Here is a 19,943-nt window from a genome sequence, read left to right on the forward strand (position 1 = left end):
TTGTTGGGTATTATGATCTACAGGAACTCTAACTGTTTCCAAGTGTGCCACTAGTGTCAATGTCAGGGATTTTAATGCCTAAAACAATGTGTCTGGGTGCATACAGTATTTTGGCATACTTTTTTTTTTTTTTTTTAAAGCCTAGTAAACAGCACTTTTATTCCTCCAAAACCAGAAGAGCCAAAAATGTGTCTTCATTGGGAGAATACTAAAGTTAGGGTTTAAGGAAAATAATAAAACGTAGTTCTTAATAGTTCTAATGTTGGCAGTGTGGGATTTTCAGAACCATGGTGTTGGTCAAACTGTTCCAATGATGATGGCATAAGCGGAACTGAAAGGAGGCCAATCCCAAGTGCTTTTTAAAATTCCACTCGTAATACATTAATCAATATAGCTATTGAAGGGCCTATTCTGGTAGAGTGCTGAGTGCTTCTGTGATGCACTAAGTATCCTCAAGTCGATGACTTCCAATGAGATTGAGGTTGCGCAGTCCCACTAAGGATTGGTCCCGTCTATTTCTCTATTTTTGTGGTGTTAGATGTATGAGTAACTAGCCTCTTTCCTTGGCTTTGTAATGAAATACCTTTCTTGTTATTTTCTGTTTGCTTGTAATGTTATGCTACCTAAAAGTATCCCACTGCTAAGCATTATTATCTTTTCCTAATATTTTTTTACATCCGTTGTTAATACTAAGGAAAAGGAGCGGATCATTTCTTTTCTGTGTTAATGAAAAGATACTGACCAAGATCTACTGAACTGGTTTTTTTGTCGCAGTTACCCAGCTCTTTAGGAACCAAAGACTGACTTCTGCTCCCCGGAGAGCAGTATGTAATAAGGATTGTTTATCCATAGAGTGTTCTGTAAGAGTGTTGACAAAGAATACTGACTTCAGCTCATTACTGTGTGTTGGTTTCCTGAATTGCTGCCGCAGATGGTGTGGCGCTTTGTATATTTGAGCTTGTTTGCTGTAAACACCTTTTATTTCTTTGATGTCCCAGCAGCAAATTTTGCCCTTAGCCAATCTTCGGTAAAGATATGAGTTTAGTTGTAGTCATCGCAAATATTTAGTAGAAATGTAATGATTTAATTTACATAGTTGAGAACAGTTGTCAGGTATATTTTAAACCATATTGGAATTACCTTAAAATCTACCAGTAATTTGCTTTAGGAATGATGCAATGCAATGAAAATAATGAAAAGTGAGCATAAAGTGAACAGAACACCCTTGGAAAGCATGCTGAAGTGGTTCGATCACTTCCTGATATGTTTTTCTATAACTGAGTGTATTCAGAAGCATATAGATAAAGGGGAGATACTTAATAGACTGTATGAACAATTATACCTTCAAAATAAAATTAGTCTTATTTCATAACAGACTAATACAATTCTTTAAGAACTGTTGAATAACTTTTTAAATCCCTGATGTAATTTTGAAGTGATTTCTGATTTTCAAGGCAAGTTCACCTACAGCTGAACACCTATGATTATGAAACATCCTTTGGTACTGTAGGTCTGTACTGTTTTCTGAAGCATGCTTTTGTGCCCATTTGTTAGGCAGTCTGTGAAATTAATGTGCAATTTAAAAAAATTCTAATCCATTTATATGTGTATATATATAGATATATACATATATTACACATATGCTGTGGATGAACTTATATAACTTTACAGCTGTAAGTGATCATGTATGATCTGAGAAAAATGTGGTTTAAACGAGTATGTGAATGGATTATGACATATGGCTGAGTTCTTGAAAAGTTTACATTTTGGTGCCCCAAAGTAATGGATATTAAACTGTAAATTGTTAACCAACACTCCTCTAAATACCTTTTATCACTTTGTTGGGAAGTTTTAAAAGTTGTCATCTTAAACTCACATCAAAGCAGTGTTTGAATACTACCTACTTGAACTCAGTACTATTCTGTAGTGAATTTCAACATAGACAGTGCCTTCAGACAAAATAAATGCGATGCAGAACTAAGAGTTGTGCACATTCCTTTTGATATTTTCATGATTCTTCTAAACTGTAGAGAGAAGCGAATCACATTGGCTTTTGCATTGCTGACAAGGCAAATTAAGGACATCTCTTCAAGTGTGACCATGGAGAGATAAGAAAGAGGAAGTAATTTACAAGATTCTGAAGGTCTTGAAAATTAATAAGTAAAAACATTACGGAAATGTTAACAGTGGTATCTGGTTGATGTGCTAAGGTATTCTTAAGCCCATTTGCTGTATTTCAGTTTTAAGTAGGAGAATATAAAATATAAAACCCATTCTGCAGTAGACAGTCTATTGAAAAGCAAGTGCAAAATGTCCTTTTTCTTGGATCTTGCCAGTCTATTTTTCTATCATTATGTTTACTAATGACTATGTTGTAGTGAGTTACTAATGAGCCAATTATTTAAAAATATTAAAGGATCCATTCTGTATCAGCAAGAGGAAGTGTACTTAAGATTATTTTATTTGTAGAGGTATGTAAGATAAGCTTAATGAAAAATGCACTGAAACAAATGCTGGGAATTTCCTGTGTACTATCATAGTTTTGTTTTTTTTGTTGTTCATGAAAATGTTTGTACTTTTTTATCATTGTCTTTTATGAAATACAATGTTCTAAAGATTGTGTTGGTTTGTTTATTCTGAGGTTCTGTGGAGAATGTATCTTCTTTGTGTTTTGTTTATAGACAAAGAGCTCATTTTTCTAGTGCTCAGTTCCTTTAAGTAACAACAAAAGGAAGGTGCACCTGACCAGAGGAGGCCACAAAAATGATCAGAGGGATCATGGAACACCTCTACTATGAGGACAGGCTGAGAGAGTTGGGGTTGTTCAGCCTGGAGAAGAGAAGGCTCTGAGAGAGACCTTATTGCAGCCTTCCAGTACTTAAAGGGGGCCTATAAAAAGTCTTTCCCATCTTTCTTAGCAAGGCCTAATGCGGTAGGAGAAGGGGTAATGTTTTTATACTGAAAGAGCGTAGATTTAGACTAGGCATAAGGGAGAAATTTTTCACAACGAGGGTGGTGAAACACTGGCACAGGTTGCCCAGACAGGTGGTATATGCCTCATCTCTGGAAACATTCAAGGCCAGGTTGGACGGGGCTCTGAGCAACCAGATCTAGTTGAAGATGTCCCTGCTCATCGTGGGGGGGGATGGGGGGGGTGGGGGGTGTGTGTGTGTGTGTGTGTGTGTGTATGTACACTAGATGACCTTTAAAGGTTCCTTCCAATCTTATGATATTGACTCTCCTTGAAAGTGTCACCAGTTACCTTCTTTCCTGCTTTCCAATGTATTTTAAGTATGTGTGGCATTCTTAGCATCCTTAAATGATATTCTACCTTGCTGTCACTTTTAAGCTGTTTTTGTTTCTAAAAAATTCTTAAACTCACCTCCCAATTCTGATTTTTATCCGATGATTATGTGGGGCCCTGCGCAGTAGTCCCATATGACTTCACCTGTTGCAGGCATCAGTAATGAAGTATGGATGATGGCAGGTGGTGGGTTGCGCTTCCTATGTGTTTGCTTTTCATGAAATGCTTTTCAGATGTGTTTTGTTTGCTTCCTTTGCAAGAAGGAATGTAGTTTATGAACTTCAAGGAAGACCTTGGTTTATTCTCAGAATCCCAGTCATGGAGTTTCAATGCATTTTTTTCTAAGCTTAGTGTGGTTTTTTTCAGAAGAGCGATACTTACAGAATACAGAAATACAGAATACCTTTATTCAGAAGAGTATTTGAAAACAAATTCGATACACATTTCCTCCTAAAGTTAACAAAGTGAGTAAGCAACTTGACTGTTACCGTTGGTTATTTATTATGAAATCTAAAGATGTTGATGCAATCAGAAACAAAGTTCTTATCATTTATGGACATTTAAATTTACACATTGAAATTTTCATGCTTAATGTCAGCTTCTATTCCACTGGCTCACTAACTACTGCTGTAGTTGAGTACGAAAAGGGACTGAGGATAACGGCAATGGAGTAATGTCGATAACCAACGTCATTAGCTGTGAACACCACCTGGAAAAAAAAAAGAAACAAATGCAAGACAAATGAGAAGTGATCTCTAGATACTAGCCTAGATGGAACCACTGAGATAATTTTATCTAACCTCCCACAAAACTTTGGAAATACCTTCTCTTGTGGTAATTTGACCAGTGTGATCTGTGACTGCCTATCACACACAGTTTTTCCACTGGTTAAATATCCTTTGTTAAGGATACACGTTAAGACATGTATGTTAAGCATACATGTCCCCTATATTATTTAAAATATTATCAAATATCTTTATTTTCAAAACTGGGGTTTCCTTGTTGATACTCATAAATGGCAACAGGGTTTGGTTTTTTTTTTCTTTATTGAAGATCTACATTGAACCCCACTGATTGTCTTTATTAAAAAAAAAAAAAGGCATTCTTTCAAGTATTTGAATATTTTTGTTGCTCTTAAGAAGTCCTGATCTTTGAGGAACAGAATTAAACATAGTGCTACAGCAGCTATCATCAGGCCAAACTATGAAGCAATGAGTTTCTTTAATCCTACTTGTATATGTAGTAGATTGGGAAGGACTGCATTAGTCCACATTGTGGACTAAACGACCTTACGTATGAACGATTTACAGCAGCCCTTTTGACATCTCCCCATCAGTTCATGTCCTGTCCTTTTGGTTTCTCGAAGTTCAACATGTGCAATTAGTAACTGAAGCATAGTGATAGGAAGTATCTTTATTCTTTGCAGCTGAAGTAGAGGAGAAAAAGGATACTCACATCAGCATGGTGATGGAAGGGATTCAAGCCCAGTCTCTTCCAGTAAGAGGCTGTATCAAGCTCAATCTTGTATATCCCTGTTACAAACTGTTCTTTAGTTGTGAGCTCGTGGAGCTCTCCGTTGTCATTGGTTTGTCTGTGTGATGGCAGAAGAATGCACTTTTATATTTTGGTTAAAAGCCTGAGAAAAATGCAGTGCTCAGCAATGGAACTGGAGTGATGTTGTGTAGTGTAAGTAATACAATGAATACCTCTATTGATGCGGAATGGCTTATGTCCACCTGTGTTATGGATGCTTCAGAGCTTATCTTAGCATTTGCTGCTTCCGTGATCGCCACAGCAGATGGCTGCCAGCCATGTCACCACTCTGCATGGTTTGGTTGTGAGCCAAAAGCTGGCATAATTGTTCATGGACTCTTGGCAGAGTCTTGGCATTAATTAAATGGACCCACTCAGGGAAAACTTCACCAGTGCCGTAAGCAATGTGGAAGCTCCATGGTGCAATTACTGTGCAAGTAAGTAGGGTCAACTCTTGATCTTTGCATAGTTTTCTTACTTATTTAAGTACACTGAATTGTTTTAGCAGTATGAATATTTTTTACAGTTGGCTATCTGAAATTTGACATCTGCTGTTTGAAATGACTGTAGGTCAGCCAACAGTGCAGCCTTGTGGGTTTCCCTGTTGTCTGTATTGATCAGCTGGTTTTCCATCCTCAACAAACAGATGGTTTTGTTTGGTTTAAAGGTGCTATCAGTGCTATCCAAGGCCATAGTACTGGCTCGAAATTATAGACCTTTGAAGACCAACCAATTTGGGGCTCCAGCACCAATATTGAATGCTCTTTCTCAAACACGTCTCTTGGTTGAAACCTGCTTCTGCAAAATAAGTTACACAATACTTGGTTTTCGATTGGGTAGGTTATCCACAAATAACAATGCTCCTAGTGAGTGATTTTAGTAGTCACAAACCACTGTTTTGTGTTCTACCTGCCAAATTTTTTTCTGCACATAGTTTACTCAAATTGCATGCAGAGAAAAATGGAGAATTGAATGGTTTTTATGTCGTTGTCCACTGCACCACTTAGATTTTGTGCTTCAATATAGCTTATAATTCTGAAGTCATAGACCACTTGTATCTTACAAGATGCTGTGTAGTCAGTTATTCAGATTTTTTTGATCTGTTCAACTGTCTCCATGTTTTTTTTGTCACTGATTGCTCATTGTTAGATAGCTGTTCATTTCTCTAATAAGCTTTCTCAGCTAAATCCTAACATATCTTTATCCGAGAACAGTTACTTCTGACTCCCTTGCTAACACTCAATTATTTACAACCTAACAAGGCTGGAGAGGTTGATTTAGCATTCTCATGACTTTCGCATACCTCAGGTTAGGGTTACTTTGTTCTTTGTTGCAGATGTTAAGCCTTATGTTTGCAAGGCTTCAGTCAGCATCCAGCTGTTTGGCCGAGTATCTTTGTATAAAGTCTCTGAGCTCAAATTTAAAGATGAGTAGACTGAACACCCTCTTAATGGAAAATCACACGCATTTCCAGTGACAGAATATGTGTGAAGCTACCTTCTCACCTGAGGGGTGGGAGGCAATTTAAATAGGACAATATGAATAGATTATTCTGACCCTCCCCCCCCTCCCCCCAAGAAGGTCTTGGGTGGGACCTTGCAAATATCTTGGGGAAAGAAGTGTGGAAGCGGGATGTTGCGTGTTGAATAAAGAATGTTCATTCTGCATATATCCTAAGAAGTTTTTCAATTTCATATCGTGTTGTACTTTAAGGAAAAATTGCTGTTGGGTTTTTGAAGTGTTAATATATGTATTAAAATTGAGGGGAACTAAAAAAAGGTCATCTACGTTTGAAGTTACACAATTCTGTCTTTTAAAAGATATGGCAGCATTTAAATATCTGGGAGATTCTTTTTCTTATTTTAGATGTAATTGCTTCTCTGTGGGGGAGGAGGTGAGAAAGCTTTGTCCCCAGATTTTCTCCTTCTGGCTGGCGCCTTTTTCTTGAAGCGAAGGCGGCTCTCAAATATGGTGTGGCATATGTTCAGAACAGGTCTGCATTTTCTTTTTAAAGCTGTGGTGTTGTATGAAGTGAAAATCCATTTGGAAAGAAGGGAAATAGCCAATAAAGGTAGGATTCTCAACCAGAGTCTTACTTTCAAATGAACTGAAAGAGTCTGCCTGCTGCGTCTGGTAACAATGCGGCAGTTCATTGCTGGCTACTGCAAAGGTAATGAAATTGAAGAGAAGCGATGATTGAATTAGAAGGTAGTTCAAAATACTTTCTTGTGCTCACAGTAATTATAAAGCATTATAAAACCATTTTGGTAGTTGAAACTGTCGTACAGTTAAAGGACCATCGGCTGCAAATAAAATGTAATTCATTCAGTAGTATGTTATCTTTCCTCTGCGTAAAAAAGATACCTTACGTTAGAGCACGTGCAACTGGTTTTTCAACTGTATGGCCTCTTCCCATTGCCTTTCCCTTCTTCCACTCATTATTTTGGTATGACTTACTTTGAATTTAATAGTTCCCAAGATCCATCCGCAGCTTCTTTATATACCTTAACTGGAACATTTGGAGCTGGGCTTCCTCGGACTGAATCCAGAATTTTTACATGAAGAGGATGTTTGGGGTCAGCAGAGTCCTTCAGGTAGGAAGAGAGAATTTTTTTGTTGTAAGAGAGGTAAGCAATGGTGCATAATAAAGCAGTAAGGAATATTATTCTTTAGACCTACAGAATATACCTGATTTTCCTCAACAAGATCACTGTGTACTGCAGAAATGTAGCCTGAAGGTTCCTGGGGGCTGGGTATGGTGGCACCGGGGAGGAAGATGTCGGGAGCTGTCGGGGGGAGTTGTAGCCATGTGCACTGGGGAGGCACTGCGGCTGTGTGTGAGAGCACGTTTCAGTTTTCTCTCTGTCATGGCTTAGCTACACATCACCTCCAGCATGAAGTTGTAACTAATTTGTGACCTCAACAGGAACCAATTAAATCATGAAAGGTGGTTGGAATGTTTGAAAATCTGGCAACTCTTCCTCTGTATATTGGAGTGGCAAGTTGAGCACAGCTTTCTGGCTTTGAGAGCCTCTGATGTCTTGTTGCCATAGATTTCTCTTAATTCTGCTGTAAAGTTGATACGCCCCACATAGGGACTCTCTCCTAACACCATGTTGGATCGGATTTGGCAGCCCCTGGCAGCTCTGCAGGGGTAGGAGAGGAAAACCATCCTTCAAAGATGGAATGGCTGTAGTTTCACTCCCAACACGTTCATCACAAGCAATGGTTATGCCCTGATGTTTTACCTATTCAAAGGCAGGGTTGAATGAGGGCTTTGACCTTCCATTACCTAATTCTGTAGATGAAAGGTGAGACAACAGAGCTTTGTGGAAGGTGCTAATCGGGGATGATCTCAAAACAGCAATCACTGATCTCCATTTAATCATGGCCAAATCAATCGAGATGTAGACGTTCAAAAGTAAAAACCCTCTCTTACATCCCCTCTTGCAGTCTGTGACATACTGAGCACCCCATCGGTCAGGAACCCTGCCCTGTGTCAGACCAATGCATCAGCATGTATCTATACCGCCTGTATGCCCTGACGACTCGGGCTGCCTTTCTGGAATGCACAGGCTCCTCGCCAGTGTTTCTTCTGAGGCTTTGGCAAGGGGAGCTCCTGTGCCACCACCTCATTTCCTGGCTTTTACACCCTGAGAGCTCAACGGAAGCCTACTTGCTCACAAACCTTGGTCAGGTGCTCATTTTCCCAAAGGTCAGAGCTTGAGAGGAAGAATGAGTAGAGGGCAGAGAGAGAGAGAGAATTCTGTTCTAGGAGAATTTCAGGCTGAAGTGTCAGTGTCTCGCTTGCTTTGCTGGAAAAAATGAGCCCTCTGGAAGTGGGATCTTGGCTTTGGCTCTGTTCTGTGCTTGCACCAGTGAGTGGTGAGATCCCTGCTTGCTTGCACGGGACAGAGCTGTAGTGGGTAGAGCAGTGAGGGAGAGGACTACAGCAGGCATTTCTCCAGCATGGGTCTCGCAACAGGAAACGAAATCCCTCATGACTGGAGCTTGTTCATTGTGTTATAAGGGCTACCCGTGGCTTTTCAAAGGCCCAAGGCTTTTGTGTAGTGAATATGACTTTTTTGTCCTTTCTTCTCTTAAATTGTTTCTCATGTAGTTGCTGAGTCTAACAAGTGCTGCTTCTCTAACTGTAAAGCCTTCTCACGAAACACTATAGAAGGAGAAAAAAGGACCAGAAAAAGAGCAGTAGGAGAGCACTGCAGTCAAAGCATACCATAAAAACAAAAGAACTGCAAACAAATGGAACATCCTATTTTTCACTTACACTAACTACAGTATTAAAAACAAAGAAAAACCAGCTGGGACTACATCAGTATGAAGCACCTCAATCCAGAGACACTTACCGGTGGAGCAGCTTCGGAGAAAAATGCCAGGCCAGCTAAGAAAACAAGAAATACAGAACGAAAAGCCATTTTGCCTACCACTAGGAAGTCTCAGTGTCGGCAAGTGGAAACTGGTGGGATCTATGATTTTTATATCGAGGCCTCTAAACTGAGGCCACTTATCAGAAAACCTGTATGACTTCCAAAGTGCTGAATCATACTATTTGCTTAGTAAACAATGAGAAAATAAGTAACCCATACAAACATGAACCTTGTCTGCAAAAATAAGTCTCTTTTATGATTGCCTGTGGAAATACCGTGAATATTGCCTAGCTCAACTGCAGCGCTCTATTTTCTTGGAAACAATGTCTATTCTGTTTTATTTTTCTCTTTTTGTTGAGGAATAGTGCTGTATAGATCTTGTATAGCTGAAAGAAATACAAATTTCTTGTCAACTCAGCAATGTCAGTCTCAGTGAGAATTTATCTGTGGTTATGGCTTGGCATAACTCACTCACTTGTGTTTACCTATCGAGATTTCTCTCTGGTGGCCTTCTCCCCACCTGTGCTAAAAGGTAAGTGGATAATGTGTGGCTGTCTAGTTATCTTACACGTTCCCCTGCAGGAAAAACACGTTACTTTGAGTTTCCAGCATGATAACCACATACCTACATACCCATTTCTGGACCACAGTTAAACAGTGTTTTAAGTTCCGTCATGCCACTTGTGCCTCAGGTTCTGTATAAGCTCAGGACCTTCCCTGTACAGCCCCCACCAGGAGTGTTCTTCATTTTAGGGAAATGTTACTTCTTGAAATGAAACTTTGTCTTTCTGTTCTTTGGTTAGACACATGCGTGTACACTCCCTTACTAGGTTTATCCTGTCCCCAGGTAGATAGATGACTATATGCAGTTTTTGCTATGGTGGTTGTTTTTTTTTTAATGACTACACTTGTACGAACACATTGATGTGCTATTTCAAGGGCTGCATATAGCCCGCTGCAAATCAAATCTACTGGTTTTCAAGCTCTAGGAATAGCAAGATCCCATGAAATCTGCATGCTTTAAGGTGGGTGCTGGTTGAAAGTATTTGCACTGCTTACAAGAGTTGTGTAACTGTGGTAGTGTCCAGAAATTGGGGAGAAAAGTAACCAAATACTGGCACGTTAAAGGCAAGCTTTTCTAACTTGTGAATTCACTTGGTGTGCAATCATCCCAGCAGGTGCTGGGTGTGGAGATAAAACTCCAAGGTCGGTGGCAGATGAGTGCTGGTGGTTTCTGAATGGCATGATTTCAATAACAATCTCTGTAGCTTCTGTAAATCCTGTTAAACAACAATTCCTCTGCTTCAGGACATCTTAAATATAATAGGCCACAGCCTACAGAAATCACTGCTAACGCCCTCAAACTCTTTGGTCAGTTTATCAACCACACTATTTGAATCACCGTCACTCTACAGCTTACCTCTTACTGTTTCTAAATATATGAAGAGACTACTAAGTCGATGTTTCTATTTTAGCACTTTTTTTAGTAATGGCTGGAGATTTGACTTACTGGAGATTTAACTGGAATGCACCTGAATACGGTAGCCAACTGGGTTAAAGATCAAAGTTGTTAAAAACAGTGCTAATTGAAATGGCTTCAGAACTTCCAAGGCTGATGGAGCAGCAAATTTCCTCTTGAAACCACCAGGTGTTGAGGTGTATCTGAAGTTTAAGAAAAGGTACACAGATGTTAACTCTTTCAGCTCTCTGGATATATATATTTCAACAATTTTTCTGCCTCGTTTGTTCTCCTGCTAGGTATTCAGAATTTCTCCTATTTACCCTGTGATGTAGTTGATTGTGGGACCATCTCTTCTGTGTGTAAACTATGAGTAGCATGGATGATGTTCTTATTTTGAACACATGTATTTCTTATACATGTGTTCGGTCAAATTCTTTAAGGTAGCACAACTCTACAACTTTCGTATTTTGAGGCAATGCGTGGCTTCCAGATGTCCTTTACACTTGAACAGCATGACACCCTAGAACACAATAAAACTTTGCCAATCGAAGCAAAACGCTTTTAAAGAAGTAACACTTTATTGACTTGTCTGAAGTTTGCCAAGTTACAAACTGGAAAAAACCCTAATGTAGCAAAACGTTATGCATTATCAGTAGGAAACACCTTCCTCCTGAAAGCCTACGATAGTTCTAGCGGAGGAGGGTATTTGTGTAAGGCCAGTACGTGTTTATTCCTGGGGATCACTGACAACAGCAGTGGTCGAATAAGAGAACGGACTGAGGAGAGCGGCAATGGTATAGTGGCGGTGACCAGAATCATTAGCAGTGAACACCACCTGGAAAAGAGAAAACTTGTGATCACGATGACAAACGTACATTCAAAGCTACCTTATTAAGAATTGGCAAGAACACTCCATTTCCTGTGCAGACTACTTTGCCAGGTCTCTGCAATCAATGTTTTCACCCTTCCGAAGGGTAATGCTCCCCACTACTTTGTGGTGCTAGCTGAAGGCTGAGAAACTTTGGACCCAGGTCCACAGGGAGCCTCGGCTGTGGTGAAGCTCCATGGCGATACCTGGCACCCGAGTCAGGCATGCATATTTCTAGTTTGTGGTGTGGAATGGGAGGGTGAGGGGGAGGTATCTCAAACGACCAATAAGACAGACAGAGAGGAGAAATCCCATCCAGTGAGCTTAAGTACAAGCTCTGTGTGAGGTGTCCAAGCAAGGCAGGCAGCAGGAGCCCAAAGCTGCTTTCTTTACTTCAGTGCCTCACCTGTTTTTAACACAGCTGGTGATGGGTCAGTTCTTGCATTAAGAACTGAGGGGCTAGACTTGCCAAAACAGGGAGAGACCTTTGTCCTAAGAGAATTCAAACTTGCTGCTCTCTACATCAGTCCCTGGGACTTGGGACACTTGGTTCCCAGGAAAAGCGTTGCCCACCTGGGTTAAGCCCCCACTTTCTTTGACTCTCTTGAGCCAAATACTTGATCTGTTTTCTGAACCATGACGCACTTTCTGCAAGAGGACTAGAGAGTTCCCTCCTACATCGTGGTCCTGTCAAAGTCTAGGCTGCTGGGACGTGGGAACTGTAGACTTCAGTTACCTTGCACGCAGAAGGTCATTGAACTCTGCCCACTTCCCAGGCTAATTTGTTGACCTGTAGGCTATTATGTCAAAGAAAAGCACCCTCAACGGCCTAGCTGGAACAGCCTCAACCAGGTCCTTTTAAGCAGCTCTTGGGATGAAGCCCTTCTGTAGGCCCCAGCAACTTTCAAACATCCAGACGGTTGGGGAATATTTTTCTTAGGATTGTTTATTTGACCTACATGACCCAAGCTGCACCTCAGAGTTTTATGGACCTGGGCCCTCAGTCATTTGTTTTAGTCTTCCACAGAGCTTCATACAGTTGTAGTTTAAAATGTTCGACAACAAAACCTATAGTCATTTCAGACCACTTAGTTTGAAGAAATGTAGATTTAATGGCAGATTAAGCCTGAAGTATTTAAACACAGTTTGTGGAAGTGCTAAGTAAATAGGGTAGAGCACACAATAAATTGCTGTTGGGCTGAGAGTGAAGAGTGGAACAAGACCTGATTTATCTTGCTGGCCTGCTTATGAAATTTAGGTATTGATGAAACAGCCTACTTTTCCTTTCTTGCTATGGTTGTTTCTTTACATTTTTATGCCTTTTTTTTTTTTTTCTATTGCATATTTCAGTACTGAGCATCATTTAACAAAAGAAAACAGCACATCAGAAGCATTGTTTTCTCCTGCAATTACAGGTCTTACTAGAATTCAGGGATTTTCAGGTGACTGATATGGGGGAAATCCCTCTGACTGAAGCATAGCTTATTTTCTATAAAATGAGGAGGGTGTCCAAATTCCTATATTCCTTCAGCAACAATAAAAGCAGTGTTAAAGGACTGTATTTGTTCTTTCCAGCTGATGCCACTACACAGCAGATAGACACATAGGTTATTGGGTATATTTGCAAATACTTACATCAGCATACTCATGGAATGGGGAAAGGCCAAGTCCTTTCCAGTAAGAGCTGGTGTCAAACTCAACCCTGTATACTCCTTCTACAAACTGTTCTTCTGTTGTGAGCTCATGGATCTCCCCATACTCTGTGGTTTTCCTGTAAAGGTAAGATGTCCACATAAATATTTTATACTGCCATTTAGATGCTAAACAGAAGCAGTCAATGTGGAATATGAAAGAGCAGAGGTGCTGCACAGCCCAGTTCTACATGGAACGGTTTCTAATAATCTGAAATATTTCCTTCCTTCTGTGTATTGTATGTTTCCATATTGCAGAGCCTGTTCTTGCTACCAACTCAATCCATATGCATCACAAATCAAAGCTGGTGAATGGCTTTTGCTGGTCATTTCTGTTGCTACGTTAGGGATTATAGTTAAGGCCCCTCTTCCCGTATCCTGTTTAACTTGTACCAAGTGCCCTCTGGAACCAAATGTTCATGGGTTAGGAAAAGGATTGTCCTGATGAAAGGCAAGATACCAAACCTCAAATTGTAATTAAAGAGAGGAGGGAGATTTCAGTGGAAAAATGGTTTCATTCTCTGGTTATTACCACTGAGGCGATAAGCTTTCCATCCCTACGCTGATGCATTTTTATGTGACCCTGAGTGCTAGTGTCTTGGAACAGCAATTTAGCATCGCAAGATTTTATTAATTTGAATGACAATGCCTTGGTCAAAGAGCAGGGGCCTCTTCCACTGGGTGCCATGTCAAAGAGCAATAGCAATTCCCAGCTCCAGTAGATGATGGGCTCGGCTCGTAACAAAAAGCCATGGGTGAATGGTGTCCAGAAGCAAGGAGGAAATATAGCTGGCATTGCATCCTGTTTCTTTGAAAAGGAGCAAGCTTTGTATGACAGCTTTATTTACATATGTAGCTCCTAATCCCCATCTCTCTCTTTTCCCTTCTTTTGTTTAATTTCTGGTTTTTTACCAGTTTTTTTTTTTTTTCTGCTGAAAATACTTATGTGATATTTTTAGCACTTTGTAACCACATGATATAGTTGAAGGAATCGTGAAGAAAGCCTTGACTTGAAGAGCTACTGGGACTTGCCTGTCCTACAGCAGGGAGTGGTTGTCTAGGCAGAAAGAAGAGAAGCTTGAGGAGGAAGAGAGGGAGAGGAGAAAGCTGTGACATGCTACCTATCAGAGACAGAACCAGTTTGTGCTCTTGTAGCTTTTCTTTCCCAGCTGTTACCTCCTCCTTCATCTTACTTGTCCTCTTTGGTTAATGGTGGTGAATGAAAAAAGTCTGAATAACAGCGCTTTTGCTTAAATGATGAAGTAACAGGATGGAAAATCCCATGCTAATTTCCAGGTTTTCTTATATTTCAACTTTAGCACTTTGAAGACTGACAAAAGTCTCCCTGCTCCCACACAAGTGAAATCAACTGCATCCAGGGTAGACAAAACCTGCAGAGAATCCAAGCCCTGTTTGAATCATGGTTCACAGGCAATTTGTGAAGTGTACAGCCTGTTTTCTTTTGGTTTAATTTGTACTTCCTGGCTTAACCTGTATTGCCTTCATAAAAGGAAATAGGTGAAAGGATGAAGAATTCTTTGGTGAGCGTCCTTGGAACTGTGAAACAGAATTGCTGCCATCCTGCAGAAGCATTCAGAGTGCAAGCTAGCAATTGGCATACATCTGCTTATAAGTTGGATAGTCTAGACACAAACCAATTAAAAGGAAAAGTGGCGTCTGCCTCAAAATCTCTGTTCAGGTAAACAAACAAGTTTTAGTTGGAGAAGAGTGTGGATGCAGCTTGAATGGTGCTTCCCCTAAAGGGTGCTGACCCAGAGTTGCAGGTGTTAACTATCCAGAACAGTTGGGAAACTGGAAACAAGTGTTTGCTTGAAGGCTCTCGCCCACACCCAGGAGTTCATGGAACTTTCTCAATTTTAGTAATTAAGTGGTAGCTATTGAATGCAAGTGGTCTCACAAGCAAACCCTTCAGCGTTACTGCTGCAGTGACAGCCAACAGGACAATGTGCGATTCAGAGCCTAGATGGGATTAGGACAAGGCAGAGGATTCCCGGCATTCGGTCCTGGTAGCAAAATGCCCAGGAAGAAGGGAGGGGTGGGCTGAAGGTGTTTAAAGATTTGGTTTTATTTCTCAAGATCCTACTCTGATTTTGATAGGCAATAAATTAAACTAATTTTCCCAAGTTGAGTCTGTTTTGCCCGTGATAGTAATTCATAGAATAATAGAATCTTTGTGTTGGAAGAGAACTTTAAAGGACATCTAGTCCAACCCTCCCTGCAATGAGCAGGGACCCCTTCAACTAGATCAGGTTGCTTAGAGCCCTGTCCAACCTGACCCTGAATATTTCCAGGGATGGGGCAACTACCACATCTCTGGGCAACCTGTTTGCTGAGTGATCTCTCCCTGTCCTTATCTTGACTCACAAGCTTCTCATTATAATTTCTCTCCCCTGACCAGCTGAGGAGGGGAGTGATAGGGTGGCTTGCTGGGTACCTGGTGTCTAGCCAAGGTCAACCCACCACAGCGATTCAGAACCTGGATGGGACTACAACATGGCAGAGGATTGCCCCCGTAGCAAAATGCTGCAAGTGATTCCTTCTAAACAGCACTTGTATTTCTGTCTGAGTCAGGTAATAAATATGGTATGGTTGCTTACTCTTAATAGGATGTGGACTGCTAGCATCTGCTGTAAGACGAACAGTTAGGGTAAAAAAGCTGTGCTTTTCCAGCAAAAAATTTACAAAGCACTGGTTAAGTTACTACAGCTCCAGCCTCGACCACAATCCTGATCTTATTCTTCACTGTCTGGATCATAGTTGTATATTTTAGGGGACATAGTGGCGTTGGGTTAATGGTAATGGTTGGATGTGATCTTGAAGGTCCTTTCCAACCTTAGTGATTCTGTAATTCTGTGATTGTGAGCAGGTTCACTCTACACCATCTGTGCAATGACGTTTATGAGCTCTTGGGACACATACCGCACTGAGATAAAGCCTACCCTCAGATGCAGACTGCTGAGGAAATATCTCAGGAACACGAATTTTGAAGTTTTTTTTCAAAAAAGGAGTGTGAGGAGGAACCACTTCAAATATGTTGCAGTCTGTCTTTTTTAAGACTTACAACCTAGGTCACAGGAGAACTATGTTTGGTGAACACAATTCTTGAACTACATGATAAGACCTCGATTTCCAAAAACATGTGAGGAATGGAAGATCAAAGCTAGTCATGGGAGGAGCTCATATAGAGCCCAAATCACATGCTTCCCAGGTCTCTCTGCCCTAAAGCCTTCCTCAGAGTGTGTCTCAGCTCCAGTTATCTCCTCTTGCATATTTTTGGCCTGACTAATTTTGAAATAAGCCGCTTCATAAAGTCAGCTGTTGCTATGCTGTCTTCCTGCCTGCCCTTTAAATACTATTACTCCAGAAGCAAGAGTTGCTAAGTGTATTTGCTTCGTTCCTTAAAATGTGTTAGCAATGTAAAAACAAACAAAAAGGCAAAAAATAACTCTTGTAGACATTTGTACAAAACATAACTTTTCCATATGCATCTGCTAGGGTACTGTAACTTAAAAATATTATTAACCTGGCAGGAGTAGTTACAGGTTGCATCCTGTGACTGCATTCAGATTTTCATCTTGTTTAACACAGAGAAACTCTGGTTTTCCCAAATAAAAAAAAATTGCAAACACATGTGAAGAAACCTTTCAAACAATTGTCATCGGCTAAAGCCCATGGTATCGCTGAAAGCAGCCTTGGTTAAGATACAAGTCCAGGGAAAGGTCAAAATCTTTACCTGCAGTGAAAACTGTGGTTTAAAGTTCCTCTACTGCCTTCCCCCAGAAGAATGCTTCTTGCCTAAGGTTAACCTCCTTGCATGGGAGAAGACGACTAATGCGTTGTCTTATTATTTGCATGTGTACAGACAAAGCTTACAGAGAGGATTTTGTCTGTGGTTGCCGCAAATGAATCAAGACAGCAGGTTAGTCTGAGTTACCTACAAAATTCTGGTAAATAGGCTTTTAATTTTTTTTTTTTTCTTTTTGTAGGAAGGAAAGATAGTACTGGAGCTAGCTGAAAAATGAACTATTAAACCTGTTCCCTTACAAAGACAAGATGAGCATACGTATTTTTGCAGTTAGCATGTGTTTCCGTCACGGGTAAGTTTCACATGAGTTGGATGGATTTTAGACCAGAATTCACACGCTGTTACCAGGGATAGCGTGACACACGTGCTAGAAAGCATATTGCTTTTTTGATCAGTGCTCCATTCCCTTTACTTCTCACCTGTTTGCCCGGGGCACCTTGAAAACGGCTCCATAAGACCACATAACTTACCCAGTAGCAAAGTCCTGCCAGCTTCCATCTGCAGCCTTTTTAAAGACTTTAATGGCTACGTTAGCTGCAGGACTTCCTCTGACTGCATCCAGCACTTTCACCATGAGAGGGCATTTGGAATCAACAGAGCCATGGGAGACCTTGGGGAAAGCAGGAGAGGTTGAATAGGAGCTGTTCACCAGCCCTGCAAAAGCCTTCTTTCAAAGAAAAGATGGATTCTTATTGCAGAATTAACATTGACTTAAAAGCAGGTTCTTTGCCAAATGGTATTCAAAGCTATTTTGCAAACATCTGTTTCGTAAAGCAGAGTATCTTAGAGCTTTATACTGGTAACTTTATTTATTATACACGCACACACACACACAGAGATTGCTTGATAAATCTTTAGAATGGCATATGACCCTGGGAAAATGTCATAAAGTACTCCTTTTTAATGAGGTCACAACTAAGAAAATAGTAAATTATTGTAAGTGTAGGCAGAGTATGTTAGCCTAGGAAACCAACATAGACCTATGACATCCCTAAGGTTGAAAGAGGATTTTTTTTCCTTAAGCTGCATTATACTATATGGAATCCTTAGTCATACTTCAAAAATATTTTTCTAGTGCTTAAGGGAAGCACTTGTTTGGTTAAGAAGGTAAAGCTACCTCTGTATTGAAGATACGGGACGTGAGTCATGAACTGACAGAAACAAAGAAGAGGTCCCACCTCCTAGATCCTGGACCCGTTCATAATATCCTAAAATAGGCGGGTAAATGGCAAAAAAGCAGTTTTAAGAATTCTGAAGAAGCTACTTAAAAAATGGTAGTAAAATAACACTTCAGCAAAGCCTAATGGTTACAGAATTTCATGGATGAGGAGGATGCTAGTCATCCTGAAAACCTAGATTATCATTCTTGTAATGACTGAGCTTGAATAAAAAGAGACTTACCAGTGGTGCAGCTTCAGAGAAAAATACCAGTCCAGCTAAGAAAACAAAGAGCACAGAGTGAAAGGCCATTCTGCTTGCTGTTAGTGAGCCTTGGTGCCAGCAGCTAGGAGCTGAGGGGATTTGGGGTTTTATACCTGATCCTACAACAAAACAGGCTGCTTATTGGGTGCCCATATGACTGCAAATCTGCTGATTCTGATTATTTGCTTAGTAAACAGACCAATCCTAGAGTCAGTCCATGAATAGCACTGCCATTGCAGTCAATGGAAGACCTGCAGGATCACTGGAGCAAAGAGAATAAGTAACGGACACAAACATGACCCTTGCCTGGGGAGATTAGGCTCGTAGAAAGCCCTCCACAGAATAATGTAAATGACCTTTGTTTGCCCAGAAGTCCAACCATTTCTAGGAGATCTTCTTTACTTTGCCCTCAGGTTGTGCACAATAACGGCCCAATGCTTTCTCTGCGCCTGCTCCGTGTTTCGTCTCAATGTGCTCAGTGCTTTCAGAAGACCAGTTACCACACGTAGATACAGACTCAATATGGGCGATGGAGTGTGCTCATTGTCTGGCTCAAGCAGTGCTGATGGTCCGTGCTGGGAGAGAGGTTCCCAAGCCGTTCCCTTGCTTGTTTAAAAGGAGCAATGTTTCTTTTTGAAACTTAATTTAGATGATAGGATATGACAACATGCTGCCTCTCACCAGGAGTTCCTAAGGATTCATCTTGCCTAATCTTCAGGTAGACATTGAGGTTTCCTCTTGGTTGCTGGGAAGAGACCTGGAGAGATCTGTAACCTTGGGGGATAAATAAAGGTCAAAGAAAATTGAAATGAGTCCTGTCTTGCTCTAGGTACCCCAGAAGGAGCCAAGGCAACGAGCATAGACTGGTATCTTAAGTTAACATCTAGCTAACGTTCTTGTTGCAAAGTCCTATTATACTGGAAAAGTTATTGTTGTGCCCTGAAATGTACCTTTAGGTAAGAGGTTTCTCAGGGATGAACTCAGCCCCAACCTAATTTAGAAGGGAGAAGATGTCAGCTGGGGGACTAGGCATGGTGTAGCTGGGTTGCTGCCTCACATAAAAATTGTCCGTGCTGCACGCTGTGCTAGTTGTGGCAGAAAGAAACAGCCCTCTTCGGCCTTTCCTTTTCCCCGTGTTCTAAACAAGCCTGAGTCTCCACTTCTCAGGAGCCGGCACACTTAGGTTTCACTGCTTTCACAGCATTCTAACAAAAAGCAATTTTGCCTCTTAACTTGGGTGTGATTACGATGAAGGTGTTGGACAGAAGTCATTGATGGTATTCTCCAGTGGCTTTCATGCCTTCAGGCTGCTTTATGCAGTTGTTCTCTTTAGGCAAAGTTGTTTTTTGAAAAAATCTATGTTACAGTAGTCTCTTGAACTGGGATCAAAGTGCCCTTTGTACTTAGAGCAACACAGGCAATACGTAGGTAGCATTCTACGCTCATTTT

At 40.7% G+C, this 19,943-nt stretch overlaps 2 protein-coding genes across 2 annotated transcripts; both read right to left on the reverse strand.

Moving 5' to 3' along the window:
• Window positions 1–3,664: 3,664 nt before the first annotated feature.
• LOC309417286 (transthyretin-like) lies at window positions 3,665–9,273 on the reverse strand (the record flags this gene model as incomplete). Its single annotated transcript, XM_082014759.1, has 4 exons — window positions 3,665–4,013; window positions 4,760–4,895; window positions 7,295–7,425; window positions 9,205–9,273. The coding sequence occupies 4 exons, from the start codon at window positions 9,271–9,273 to the stop codon at window positions 3,906–3,908; spliced, it is 444 nt and encodes a 147-aa protein (XP_081870885.1). The 3' UTR covers window positions 3,665–3,905.
• Window positions 9,274–11,414: 2,141 nt separating this feature from the next.
• LOC309417677 (transthyretin) lies at window positions 11,415–18,542 on the reverse strand (the record flags this gene model as incomplete). Its single annotated transcript, XM_082015205.1, has 4 exons — window positions 11,415–11,522; window positions 13,191–13,326; window positions 17,543–17,682; window positions 18,474–18,542. The coding sequence occupies 4 exons, from the start codon at window positions 18,540–18,542 to the stop codon at window positions 11,415–11,417; spliced, it is 453 nt and encodes a 150-aa protein (XP_081871331.1).
• Between the last annotated feature and the right edge of the window lie 1,401 nt (window positions 18,543–19,943).

The sequence above is a fragment of the Phaethon aethereus genome (genome assembly GCF_964289735.1).
Source record: "Phaethon aethereus genome assembly, chromosome: 2".
NCBI classification, from domain to species: domain Eukaryota; kingdom Metazoa; phylum Chordata; class Aves; order Phaethontiformes; family Phaethontidae; genus Phaethon; species Phaethon aethereus.